The 14,228-nt window shown below is 38.4% G+C and overlaps 1 protein-coding gene across 4 annotated transcripts in view; it reads right to left on the minus strand.

Annotated features, from left to right (window-relative positions):
- Nucleotides 1-7,080: 7,080 nt before the first annotated feature.
- The window catches only part of HGF (hepatocyte growth factor), a 59,412-nt gene continuing 52,264 nt past the window's right edge, over nt 7,081-14,228 (minus strand). For 3 of the 4 annotated variants that reach the window (XM_085298893.1, XM_085298885.1, XM_085298898.1), the window contains exons 17-18: nt 13,364-13,509; nt 7,081-11,160 (exon numbers count right to left, since the gene is read on the minus strand). In XM_085298893.1, the coding sequence (XP_085155019.1) occupies nt 10,996-11,160; nt 13,364-13,509 (311 nt within the window). In that variant the 3' untranslated portion in view covers nt 7,081-10,995. The remainder of the gene's footprint in view (nt 11,161-13,363; nt 13,510-14,228) is intronic. The other variant, XM_085298904.1, reaches the window with a different exon arrangement.

Raw genomic sequence — 14,228 nt, forward strand, 5'->3', positions numbered from 1 at the left:
AAGACAAACTCTGCTGTTGCACCTGACCTTGGGATATCATAGATTATTTTTATTCTTCGTATCATCATTTCACTATTTCCTACAGTGAATCTAACTATAGAGAAGAGAATATGTATCAGTAGTATCATCCATCTTATATGGCACAACTGACTGAACCTCTACCACCTACTACAATAAGTGTTATCTTTGCAACTCCATCTTTGCATCAGATGGCAGGCATGTAATCTTGATTGCGCAAAAATCATTGCAGAAGAATAGTTCTCAATAATGTGAAGTACTGGACAATATTGCTATTCTTAAAAGGCTGTAAAGGTGAAATGGAATGCACTTAAAGAGCTTTTATTTATATTAGCTATTCCTATATTCTATTAAATAATATCTTTTCATAACAGTATTTTTCTTGTTTTGAATGTAAAACAAAATATTAGAAACGCCTGAAGGGAAGTTGAGCAAACAAGTGTCTAGTAACATTGTAACCATCCTGTACTATTGAAGGAAAATATTCTTGGGTTTCTTTCTTCATAGTCAAGTAAACAGATAAATAATTTTCTCCTGGCTTCCATTACAGYGAGTTGGCAGTGCCTTACAGAAGAATCCTTCCAGTTTTGATTTCCTGTCAAGTTTACTAAAAAATGACCACCAAGTATAYAGTATTTTCTTGGTATGGCTTTTATAGAGCTTATTTCTTGAAAAGGGTGATTCTGAATTAAATTCCTACATAGTCTGATTTGGGCATTTTGTCTTCTATTTGTAGTAAGTTTTCACTTTCAGTGAATGTGCGAAATCAAAAAAAAAAATAATAATAGGAGAAAAGGAGAACTGTCTCCATCTCTAAAGCTGGAKTTAAAAGACTGAGTAAATGCCTATGCAGACACCAACTGGTTTAAGCTGCTTTTCATATCTATAAATAGCAGCTAGTAAAACTACAGGTTTAAGCTCTATGAACTAAGTGCTGATTGCTGGAAAGTGAGTGGCAAGTGTCTGAATGATTGCAGTAGAGCCCTTGCTCACTGAAATTTCATGAGCAAAGTTGAATCTCTATCTGCAGGTGGGTGTCCCAGTGACAGAGATCTGAGGATAGGGACATGAGACTCCCATGGTCTGTGTTCAGAAGYTATATGGTTCCTAACCTGCTTTCTTGTACCTCATAAGCCAGTCCYGCAGCTTATGCCACACACAGGTGATTTTTTTCCTGCTTTCTCATTCCTAAAACTGCCTGAGCGGTGACTTTAACCTTTTCCTTCAAAAATTTTCTCCTTTGTCTGTACAGAACTCTGTCAAAAGCCAGACTTCCGTTCACTMCTCATGCCCAGGCAGCACTCCGTCTTGAAGAGTGACCGAAAGTCTACAATACAAAAAACAGCCTTTTCTAAATGTTTTTATTTTTTTTTTTTTTCTTGTCTTGAAGGAATCTTCTCTCCTCCCTCGCGCACTCTGTCTTTACAGGCATGGTCTCTAGAGAAGGGAAGGCAAGTGCTGTAGAAATATCACTCAACTCAGTGTATTTGCTCTATTTCGTTCTTCCTCAGTGCATGCCCAAGTCTTTGCTCTGTACTTTGCAAAAAGAAAATRTTGCAGTGAAGGCATTCAGTAGCATTGCTGAATCTGAGCTGAGGGAAACAGACAGCAGTGTGGGGGGAGGAGAGAGACAGTGACTTCATCACTTCCACCCGTTCAGGGAAGATAATGAGGAAAGCCCTTTCCAAATAGAGAAAGTGAAGTGTCTTCGGACAGCTAAAGAGGCCAAGAAAGCTGCCAAGAAAGGAGTGAAAAGAGGATCTTTCCAAAAAGCTCTCTTTAGCAGGCCATAAATCTTACCCAGTGGACAGTTCAAATACATCACTTGCACCAGTCTTACTCCTCCCTGTTTAATTTCTTTTTGTCAGCATTAAACAGAATAATAAAGTACCAACAAACAAAACAAAATAGAAAATAAGCAAGAAAACCCACAACAGAATAAACAAGAGTTTAGGTCCTTGTCCGTTAGGMGCACCGAGAAGTCCCTTGGATCCCCTGGTGCTGCAGAGCACATAGGCACTGCTGCTCCTCAAGCACCCCGTTCCTAGATGGGAATCCGCAGACTCCTGCTATGTGTCAGAAATAACCATTAAGGTAATATGGGAATGTCAAAACTCTTTTATAGTAAGACAACATACTTTTAAATTTGCTCTTTTAGTATTTAAAGGCAGGTGCACCTGAAGCTGCTGTTTTATGCACAAGCGAGGTGTCCTTCTGTAAATTTTGGTTGCCAAAGCTTTATAAATTAGCTTCCCATCTGAGTTTTGTTAGGAYCTCTTTTAAAACTGAGGAAAATATTAAATAGTAAAGGATGTAATATGTTTGCCAGGGAAATGAAAAACAATCTCTGCCTTCCTTAGCACAAAGAGGTTTGAACTGTGGTTACCAGGAGTAATTCCCAGGGGCCAGCCCTGTCCCTGGCAGAGGGGGAAGGGTAGCACACTCTGCCGCCACTTTTAAAAGGGAATGCAAAATTCATAGCCAAATAGTCATGCATATAAGTCTGTAACTCCACAGAGAGGGAGGCTTGGGAGGTAGGCAAGCAAGTTGAAGGGAAAACAAATAGATTTCATTTGGAAATTGGCCTGGTCTCTGTCAAACATACCAACAGAGCTGACATGTTCTTGCAGATTGAATTGGTAAGATCTGCATGTCGTGATGGAAAAACCTTCTGACAAGAAATTTTTGGAGTAGCTTTAAGCAAAGGCCAGCCTAGGAAGAGTGAAAAGCATATATTGTTTTAAGTACGTGTATAAACCAGGCAGGAAGATATGACTAAATGAAAAGCTTCTGTAGAAAGTTAAAAGAACTAATGCTCGGGAATCATTCCTAGCATGTTACATGAACTRTTGAGTCATTAGTACCATGTGGCAACCGAATAGATTAAGAAACACTGTTTATAAATACAGTCTAGTTTCTCTGTTAAGACAAAAAGGCAAGCAAGCCTGAAAAACCCATCAGTGCTGTAGAAGAAACTCATAGCCAAATCAATTAAGATGGGAGCCTAGGAAAARTTCTAGTAAGGAAGCAAGTTTCTACAGGGAAAAGATTTGCTTTCCTTGAAGAAAACCAACTGTATTTACCACAGGCAGTAATAATATGTGCCACAAATCTCAAAGCTTTTGATTCCTGAATGGAAAGACAATGGATATGTGTGTACACGTATGAAGCAGTGCCCCAAAGCCAGCTTTAACTCTAAGGTCTGCAACTGGTGGTAGCAAACAAAATTAAAGTGGAATGAAAGGGAAAAAAAGCATCCAGAATGCCCCAAGAGCCTGTGCAGCATTTGTAAGCACTGTGGATGCAGGTGATTGGTGTTGATTCTCAATAAGGTTTGTGCTCCATAAAAGCCAAGGGTGAGCTTTTTAATAGGTAACTTTGAGGGCCTTCACACACACAGTAGAGTTGCATTGGTGAGTCCAAACCAGTATATAGCTGGCTGAATGCTAATCATATCTATTTGTCTGCTTCCAGGACAACAAACATCACTGACAGGGTTGAATTATTCCTTTAAGCAAAATATCTATGTATATATAAGTGTGCACACACACACACACACACGCACACACAGAGAAAGAGAGAGAGAGAGAGAGAGACATAGGTTGCCACTGTGTAAAAATGAACAGGTTGGTTTGGATCCAGCTCATGTGAAGCATGAGTAAAAGTGCTCTGTTCAGTGCATCAGCTATGCAGACCATAGCAACACCAGCACTGCTCAGTTACACCATTAGACAAAGTATAGTGGGAGTTAGGCCTAGTAATAGCTAACAAAATCAAYTGAGGGTAAGGCTGGGACGTAATCTCTGAAGTTCAGGCTTCTGTCCCCTATAGTACAGAGGTCTGCCATCATAAATATGCAAATTGGGTTTGAAAAATTCATATAGGCAGTTGTCACCACTAAGCTTACACTTGTAATGCTTGCTTATTGGAAGTGGAATAACTGCTCCTGGTAGGTAGACTTTTCTTCTCAGGATGTCTTGGTCTTCCATCAAGGCCCTCTAGTCCATGCAGCTTGGAGGCACAGGGAAAATCCACAGATGCAATCCTCCTCTTGAAGGATCCATGTGGACTATATAACATATTGCCAAAAGCAGTCACAAATTAGTCATCTAGATAACACTCTGAAGGCACGCGTGTGTGTGTGTATGTGTGAGTGTGTAATCTGTGCTCTTGTGCTCAGTTACATCAAGCGGTAGGCTGTGCATTTGGTATAGAGGGCTGCAGAGCACCTCCCTGGGGAAGCGAGTCCTTGTCGGTTTGGAAGGTGCTTGTGGGGTGTTTAGCTCACCAGCACAACCCTGCCCCTGCATTGAGGTACCTGGTGGAGGTTCAGTACACAAGCATGGAGAACTTGTAGTTTGATGCCTACAAACTGGCCTCCAGGACTGCAATGAGTTTTCACTCATTACAGGTATTCTTTAGAGTTGTATTCTGAATATCCTTAACAGCAAAACTTGAGGCTATGTGGAGGCTTTACCAGCAGAAACATAGACTTGTTATATAACTGTTACGCAGTTACAGTACTGTTAAACTCATGGATGAACAGCAGATGGCACATTTACACCCAAGACATGAGACTATTGTTGACAGGGTTTGTAACAGCAACATTGATATAAGTGTACGTTTCCTCAGTTTGTATATCATACTGACATTAATCCTCAAAGAAAGAAAACCAGATGGAAAATTTTTCAATTAATATAATCTGWACTGGATTAGATGCTATAAACTCATGTATTATTCAAGGCAAAACCTCACTCAACTGGGGTTTATACTGGACTAATCTATCTCATCCAATGTGTGCCACTAACACCATATTTCCTGCCTTATTTTAATAAATTACTACGAATTTCATTCTTTTATATAGCTTTTCTCCCAGTAAAATATTGTTTTAAATAACCCATTCAAGGGCAACACTATCTTAAACAGCCAAAACTTGAGAAACCTCAGGCAAACTTCAAAATCTCTTACGCTCTAAAGTACAATAATGACAAAGAGATTTTTTTACCCTAAGGAATGTGTAATTATGAGCATAAAAATTTACATTAATGCTAACGGCATCATTCATGATTGTGAGGCTTTTTGTTTATTTTAATGAGAAATCGYTGAATAGAAAGCAAGTGACTAACTGTATATTCAACAGCACTCTCTGACTGAACAAAGCTGATAGGCTTCAGTGAAACTTAAATGCCCAGGTTTAAGGAAAAGTATTTACCTATCTGCCACTCAGGACCATGCTCTTCTCTCTAAACTTGCCCTAAGTCAGGATCTATGCAGTCCCATGAGAAAGCCCAAGGGGCTAAGAAGGAGACTTTAGGACTTACCTGTTACCTGATGGACTAATTACCTGATGGWCTTTGGCAGTGATTTCAATGCAAGTGGGATCAGGTCCTCAGATCCAGAAGCACAACTTGCACTTCTATCYTCTGTTTCCTTATGGAGAAGTCCTTGTACCTTCAAAAGTGTTCTGCACCAAACTAAATTAGTTTTCACAAAGCTAAGGCTACTAAGCTATTCTATTGCAGCTTTTCATACTGTATATCTAATTTTATAAAAACTGAGACCACTTTTTTTTTTTAATCTGTTCATTTTAGGGCTTACTTTGGTATTAATCTTTTTATGATTTGCCTTTTTCCTCCCAGCTGTTTTCTTTCCTATTTATTGCAAATGATTTTTACTGGAACATAGCTATCCAGAAATCGGTACTTTAAAGGCAGGGTTGATGCACAACTGAACTCTGCTAAATGGCCTGTCCTGTTTACATGCGGCTTGCTAAATAACAAAGTGCAGAAAACAAGCAGTGAGCATCTATGTGGGTTTTCATCATTTTTCATCTACAGAATACAGTGTTCTTGTAACTACAAAAGATAAAGCCATAACAGGAGAATTTAATAAAGCCAATAGGAGAATTTAATATGCAGGCAATGACTCTTTGTAGACCTTTGTTGTGCAAAAATTGTGCAAGCAGTTAATTCTCACAGTTCTCAGGAGGTAGTCAGGTCACCCGAACATCCTTTACACTTCAAAGGTAGAACTGTAACAAGATATACGGAATATTTCCAGTTCTGTATAACTTTGGAAGTATTCCTGCATTGTTGAAGTTGTTGGCAAATTTACCATAGATTTCAGTAGTTGCTGATAAAATCCACTGATTTTATATGTGAATTAGAAAATCCCTGTTTTGAACTACAAACAAAAAGGAAGATAATTTTACCACAGAATATTCTGAATCAGACTTCAAACATTCTGTTCATAAGAATATCTGAAAAATGATTCACTTTCATATTTAATACAGATGGAGGTGCTAGCAAATATAGATTTAAATCCTCAAGTTTCTAGTGTAACCAAAAATACTTAGAACGGGCTGAATAATGAAAACTGAGTAACAAACTTAGTATCCCTTGCATTACATGAGAACAGCCAAAGAAACTAATCTAGCAGTAAGGGGTTTCCTTGTTTTCTTTTTTGCTAACTAGCTCCATTATTTGGTTTTAATATCAGCAGTCGTAGTGGTGGCAGTAGTAGCTCCTAGATTTGTGTGAGGAGCAGTTCCCTTTTGTATCCGCTTATGTTCCGCCAGCAGTATTAAGTGGCATAATCGAGGGAGTGCTTTCTCAAAATGTAATTAAGTACATTAAGAGAAATACTTAAAATGTCAAGCCGCTGATAATAAAGTTGTAAAGAGTTACAAGCCTCTTGGCAAATGCTGAATAAACTCTGAATAAGCTCCCGTTTCAGTTAATTGACACTTCYATTCCAAATTTTGTCTCTCCACAATATGTTTAGGCCATTTTCCATGCAGAATTCCAGCAGGAAGGCCCCAGGCAGCTCCGCAGGACCAGATCCTGGATCTGGGTGTGTTTTCCATTGCGTGCATGGAATTGCTATCAGATGCATGAAGAAGATGTGATCAGTATCAGTTCTTCTTCCTCTGTATTCTAAAATTCCTAACCGAAATTAGGATTGGGAGTTGCCTGTTTTTCCAAGGTACAGCTATTTCTGCCCCTAGCGATAGAGTTCCAAAGCTTAGATAAGAAATATAATACTGATTAGGTCACTGKTTTTTTTATAAAATACTTTATTAAGAATCATAAGAGTAAACAAGGTTACAAAAATACCAACTTTATTAACTAATGAAGATACAGTTAATTACAGAATGTTTGTACTACAAGTTATAACCACAGTGTTCCCCTTTTATTAGGCATTCAGCTAGTTGTATCTAGTGGGAACATTATTTTTTCCCACTTAAATACAAAAAAATACTTTTATCATACACTGAATTCCCCAGACAGCTCCCTGAAGTTGGATCCCACATCATGCATAAATGCCCAAGAGCATATCTAAAAAGGAACACTGCAAAGGTTTAGGGTAAAAAGCCATGTCAGTTCCTGCCAGCAGCCCCAACATTCATAAAACAATAATACACCAGTGCACATGAGGGAGGAAGAAAATCATTGATAAGGAAACAACACTTAACAACCAATCCAATAGGCTTTATACAGGTTCCAGCAGGGGTCAGCTGGTTTATAACCAGCCTTCCAAAAGCAGGGAAAGAAAGCCCGACCTGCTGTTGCACTTGCTGTGGAGTCCAGACTCTGCGTTTCTGATGTACAAGGTCGAGAGTAGTTCAGTGCATGGCCGCAGGGAAAAGCACTGGGCAAATTTCAGCCCCTGTTCTTTCGACAATCACATTCACTGATTTCAAGGGACATTTTGCCTGAGTAGATTCTGACCCTCAGAGATAAATTTGGACCCTCATCTGAAACTCTTAACTCGTGTAAGTAGCTCTGTCAAGTACATTGGCATTGCCCTTGGGAAGGGTCTGCAGGATGCCTCGGAGAATTGTAATCTTAAACTAGAGACGAAGATTTCAGCAGCAGCAGCAAAAATCTAGATTAGTACATTCCCAATGAGAGCTATAGTTTCTCTGAGGGTCATGAGGTTTACGAAAGAAAAAGAGACAGGGAAAAACGTTCTTTTAGGGAAAAACAATCATTAATGAATGGAAGAACTATTAACCCGTTCCAATGCCCAGAGAAAATCAATCATAAAGTCAAATTAACTTCAGTGGTGCAGTCAGGTCTTAGGTCTTAATTCTGAAATTTCGCATCCAGTTATTGCACTTTCCACATCCATGGGCCAGTTGCAGCAAAGAAAATAAAGATGAAACAATGGAGTTTAAGAATGTCCTCGGGTAAGAATTTGAGTTCTGTAGCCTTCTCACTCAATTACTCTCTTATAATATGAACAAAAATCAAATATACAAAGTAAAGTCCAAATCCCACTGAAGACACTAAGAGGCTTTCCAGGAATTTAGATGGGCACTAGATCAAGTTCCCCTGTTATTATAGAAAGAAAAATGTCAGAAAAATGAAGAAGTATCTGTAGAGCATCCTTTTTTAAGAGAATCTTGTAGTTATAACAGTTGCCTGCTACAGTACCATTGGTACCAACAAGAAATATTCACAGGAATAAATGAAGTACAAATTCATTACCACATACCATTATTCTTCTCTTCCCTTGCTCTCCAGAGTCTCATGTGCCCTCCATACTGAGACAGGGGGAGCAAGAGCATCTGATAAGCAAGTGCATACAAACATGTTAAGTTCTGGAGCATCAACTCTGCACAACTTATTTTACTGAGGCACTGCCCAGAACAAACAGGTAAAAATCCTTACACATTGTCTAACAAAAAACAGTATTTTTATCATATATATATATATATATATAAAAATCACAGTCTTCTGCACAGCAGAAGCTTATAACTAAAATACTTTAGGATTCATTTTTTTTTAAGATAGACATAACAAAATGCCTGAAAATATAATACAGTGAGCACATAACAATTCTTAGAATACGAAGAGTGAACATGGAATCATATATTTTATCCACATTCTACTTGTGACTGAAAAAAAAAAACTCACTTGGAGTTTTTACAAGTCTCTTTTAAAAAGTCAATCCCTTCAATAAGATATAGTCAGTGTATAGTAAGAATATACTCTTTACATACATGGCAATAATTAACTGTAAATATAACAGGCTAAATCCTCCCCTGTTCTGGCCTGGTGAATAAGAGAGACCAAAAGGAGCAGAAAGCCCTCACAGGCAGCCAGAAGAGATCAAGACAGATTATCCATGTAGCATCCACAACCTCAGATCCYCTGTACAGAGAAGTCACATCTTGTCCGAGGAGTCTATTTACATCAGAAGGGATTTCAGAAGCTCTGCTTACTGAAACACTTCTTTTTATGTGCCAGTAGAATCTTTTGGATGCTTGACATCAATCTCTGTAAGCCACTTAAGCATGGGCTGAAACTCATCCCAGTTCACCAGGATACRTAAGCGTATTTAAGTCCCACTGAAGTCAAAGTGCACTGCTGAAGAAAATAATTTGGTGAGTTGACATCAGGGCTGCCTCCTACGGCAGTTCCCCTTACATGGTTACTTTCTGCCAGGGCAGAACTCAACCCTGCATCATCTGAACGTAATGAAACATTCTTTTATATATCTACACCACTGACGTTTTAGCGGCTATGCAGTCATACATGGTACATACCTTACAATTTGCTACTGGATACATATACAATTACATAGCTCACAAATTTAGTAACAGTGCAGTTACTTTTGAAATTACATGTACAGTAGTAAAAATTACAATTGGATATCTATTTGATCAATTTTCCAGAAATTACAGAGTAATTGATTGTATCTATCATGAAACATCRCCGTCTGCTAATTGTATAATGCTTCCACTCATATAAGCAAGAGTCTTGAGGAGAACAAACACTTTTCATAGATGCTGATTATTTGTTCCTTTTCCCCATGAGCAGAAAGGAAAATGATAGTTCTACATATGGACAGGAAACACAAGCTACTAAACTATTAGTGGTGTTTTCCATTACACACAAGATCATATCAGTCCCTGCAATAATTTTATTAACCTGAAAGGAATTATACAAAGGATATATTTTGACAAATTTTTCATAGGATTTTATTAAAGATTTGATGTCTCTGAAAAGACAAGTATGGTATCCTGTATTTTCTCAGTATCAAGCCTTTCAGCAGTGGGCCAGATTCAGTTGTCCCTTTTTCTGTTTTTTTCCTGCTAAAATCAATTGAATTCATAAATCGCGTCTTTTGAGAAAGACTAGGGCGTATTTGACTAAAGTTTCTTTTAAGAATAAAAATTTCTGTCAGTAGATAATCACTATTAATTTTTCAAATCCTATGAAACACACTTCTTTGCACTGTAAACTCACAGTTATTTCTAGGACTTCCTTTAAGCAAATGACTGATAATTTTCCAATCTGCTTCTATGTCTCTTCCCTCATCCAGAGGGTTTCTTGAGATATCTCTTAGGGGACCATGTATGTACTGAAGAGACCAARTACATAACTAAAATCTATAAACTCTACGTAGAAGTGATTTTGACAGCTATGAGAACTCTGCTGATCAAAGTTGGTCAAAAATGAAAAGATAACTTTTTAAAGAGACTATTTTTTAATGAAACATTCAAACTTTTAACCTCTCATAATGTGGGAAGAGAAATAGAATCATATATGCTGTCCTTGACTGATACATATATCTCTCAATARGTCTTTTGTCACATATGGAGAGAAATATAAGGCTCATTCTTTCTCCTTCTAAGATAATCTGAAGAGCAGCATAAAAGAGGTCATATGATCTAYTTCTACAAAACTGCTTATCTTCCAGCAATAAGATCATTGCAAAATTGTTTACCCATTCAAGTATCTTCAGGAGATATGTCACCATACTTGCATATACTGTAAGTCACTCCAACATTTATAAAACACTGATAGACAAAAAACACCCAAAAAATCCATAAATATTAAAAGCTCAACAAACTTGACTATCAAGTAGTTAAAAATTGTTGATCTTTACATTATACATTAATTTCACACAGTCCAAACCCTTCTATGAACGGCAGTTGTTGAGGTGTGCAAGGTTTTCAGTTCTGWCTCATCTGTAGGTCAGCAGAATCTTGCGTATCCACTTGGAGTAAAACGCCACCCGAACAAAAATCCCAGGACGATTTCTGATAGCGCATCCACGGCCAGGAACAATTACACCCACTACAATCTTCACCCTGTTTTGTTCACAAACCAAGGGACCACCATAATCTCTCTAAGAAAAAAATACAAAGAACGTCACTTCTGAAAATGCTACAAGACACAGCTCCCGCCTATTGCTCGGTTAGGACCTAGCTCCATGAGCAGGCAGTACTTAGTCTTCCCATAGGATGAAACCCAGCTACCAAAACTTCTTCCACAATCAGAACTTGTATGAGTCAACACCATGGTTGACCTTTCATCTGAAGTTGGTTCATACACAAATCCAGCCATATAATCTTCCTTTCTGTGTGATTCTAATGACTTCCAACCACCCCATTCCAGTGATCTCACTGTCCTYTTCCAGCTAACTTGGCAAGTGTAATATTTGTTTAGGTACATGTAAGTCAGACAGTCAGTGGACCCTCTGTTGTGATAACAGGTTTTGGATGAAAGAGCATTGACAGAGCCAGGGTCACTATCTTTCTGTCAGTCAATCATCTTGCAAGGCCCTATGATGAAAATCTATGTGCTTTTGTAAGAAGGAAAAATAAAATAAAATAAAATAAAATAAAACAAAACACAGAACTGATAATATTTTGTAGTCAAAGACCCATAACTAGTTAAAATACCGATGTTCATTATTTTTGAATGAATGATACACATAGGCACCAATACATATATTTTCACTATATTCAGTGGAAATCTGGTATAAGGCTAACTTAGATCAAAGATTTATTTTGCACTAAAATCTATTAATTCAGTTAAAATAAGATTAAAATTTTAATTTCCATCACATTCATATCGATTTAGGACCTGAATATAGATATTGCAGTTTTAACCCAGGCAAAATTTAGACTGGATCTAGCAAACTAGCAACAAAACTAGACATTAAGTGTTTGTATCAGACCATGAAATATTGTTTCAAAAAAATGAAAGCTGACAATTAGCATTGTATTCTCTCTGGATCACTACAGAAACAACAATGCTCGACCTTTATTTGCTTTTTTTCCTCACTGACTGCAGATTAATTCCCACATGGGCAATGAACTATGTCAGTATCATCAAAGCTGCCCATAAAACATTCTGAAGAGTGGAGTTTCACCTGACAGTCTGATTTTGTTTCTCTGCCTAGTCTTTACTGAGGAAGGAGGCTTCAAAGGGAAGGTCAGAGAGCAGGAAACTATCCAATGATTAAGACTGATTACTAATATTAATTCAGTCCATTTCTTCTTGCAGTGGAAAACAAAGTGCAGGATCCCCAACAGATTTCCATGCAGCTGTTTCATTTATAAACCTTAACATCTCTAYGAGCTTGTTTATGATTAAATATTTAATTTTGAAGAAAATGCTTTGCAATAATGATCCTGCAAAACATTAATAATAAATGGAAAATGCCTCAAACTAAGAAAGACGTGCCTTACCGGTGATTTTCCCTGCCTATGASTAGGGAAAACTTCACTGTTTGATTAACATCAGTATTAGGAAACCATCTTTTTTACTCCAAATAGTAAATGCATACTACTAATGCCTTCTTTCCTTCCAGACATCACCTCATCAGGCAGATTTTCCACACAAAAATAACATTTTTCTGCTATAATTTACAATATTTCTCTTCAGCCCTCTTTTCTTCATCATCATCAAGATGAGTCCCAAGCAAAAAAAAAAAAAAAAAAAATCTTTATCAAACAACATCATCACTAAAGTAATTCTACTGTCCTCACTGCCTGTTGGCTCAGCCTTGATTAAGGAGATCAGATGCTACAGCCTCCTGACTTAACATTGAACTCTGTATGTTTTTTGGATCTTTCTCCTTTTTTTCACAGCTTTATCAACTTCATGCAGGGGGTGTGTATTTTGTATGCAAATCTTCATGTACCTAAGTAGATAAATTTGCTCCAATCTTTGCTTTCTATTCAATGAAGGTAAAACACTGTTGCTAGCACACAACCCACTTTTGCCAGTATTTTACAGAACACAAATTTATCTCAGTCCAGCAAAGTGCTTAGGCACATGAACATGTTTAACATGCATGCAAGACCTTTACCAGTACTGCGGTATAGAAAAATTGGGGCAAAGGAACGTCTTCCTATGGTCTAGTAGAAAAGAGATCACTGGAAAAACAATTCAGTTTCCAGTGTAGAAAATTTCATATAATTTTTTTGTGTTCAAATTTAATGTGGAGAAGATAATTAGATAAAATCCTACTAAATTATTTCTGGGAAAGAAACAGCAAAGTTGATGGCTCTTAATACGTTGTCAGCAAGCAGACTCTTTACCTCACAAGGCCCAGCACCAATGGTTTCAGCTGCAGCACAGATTTCTGACTCGTTCACAGTGATCTTCCCTTTGAGATATTGATTGCATTTCTCATTTCCCAAAATAAACAGGTTTGCTGCCCGGAGAAGGCCATCATAGTGAATTACTAGGATTGRAAACAGAATGAAGGCTGGTTATTCGCCATTAGCAAAAATATTAAGATAAAGTTTGATTCAACCTATGTTGCTTCGGTTATTATGCTTTCTCTCTGGTATTCATACTTTCTTCCGTTCTCACTGTTAACATACATTTTCCTTTTAGATTTCTTATATTTGTTACAAGTAAGATTTAGAAGAAATATGTTTGGCATGCGTATCTGTTTAAGTCTCTGAGAATATCTGGAAAGGCTTTTGGTAGTAGGAGAAAGAACTAGATAACTGGCTTTATTCTACTGTCCACCACCAGCTTGCCTTGGAACGTCACAGAAATGAGAAGTGGAATGAAAATGCCACCAGCAGCGTCACTCCCACCAGCAGCACACGGATTTTACTCCTTGCCTTAAGCAAGGGTTAACGTGCAGCAAAGCCACCCGGGACCTGGGGAAGGACGTGCGACTTGGAAAGTACTGCGGCAGCGCGGAGCTGCTCGGGCTCAGCTGCGCTGCGCGACCTGCAGAGCCGCAGCCTTGTGCAACCCCCGTTCACCAGCGGGGAGGGCAGGAGGCGGGAGCCCCGCGGAGCTCGCCCCGGTCCGGCGCGTCGGGAGAGCCGGGGCTGCGCGAGCTGCGAACATCAACGCGGGGCCTCGGCTTGCCCACCGTCCGCGGGAAGCGGCAGCCCTGCCCTGCGCTGAATGGTTTATCCTGCTTCTCCGAATTATATATTA

Source organism: Rhea americana, unplaced genomic scaffold, assembly GCF_003343005.1.
Source record: "Rhea americana isolate MKP2758 unplaced genomic scaffold, rheAme1 scaffold_1, whole genome shotgun sequence".
NCBI lineage: Eukaryota > Metazoa > Chordata > Aves > Rheiformes > Rheidae > Rhea > Rhea americana.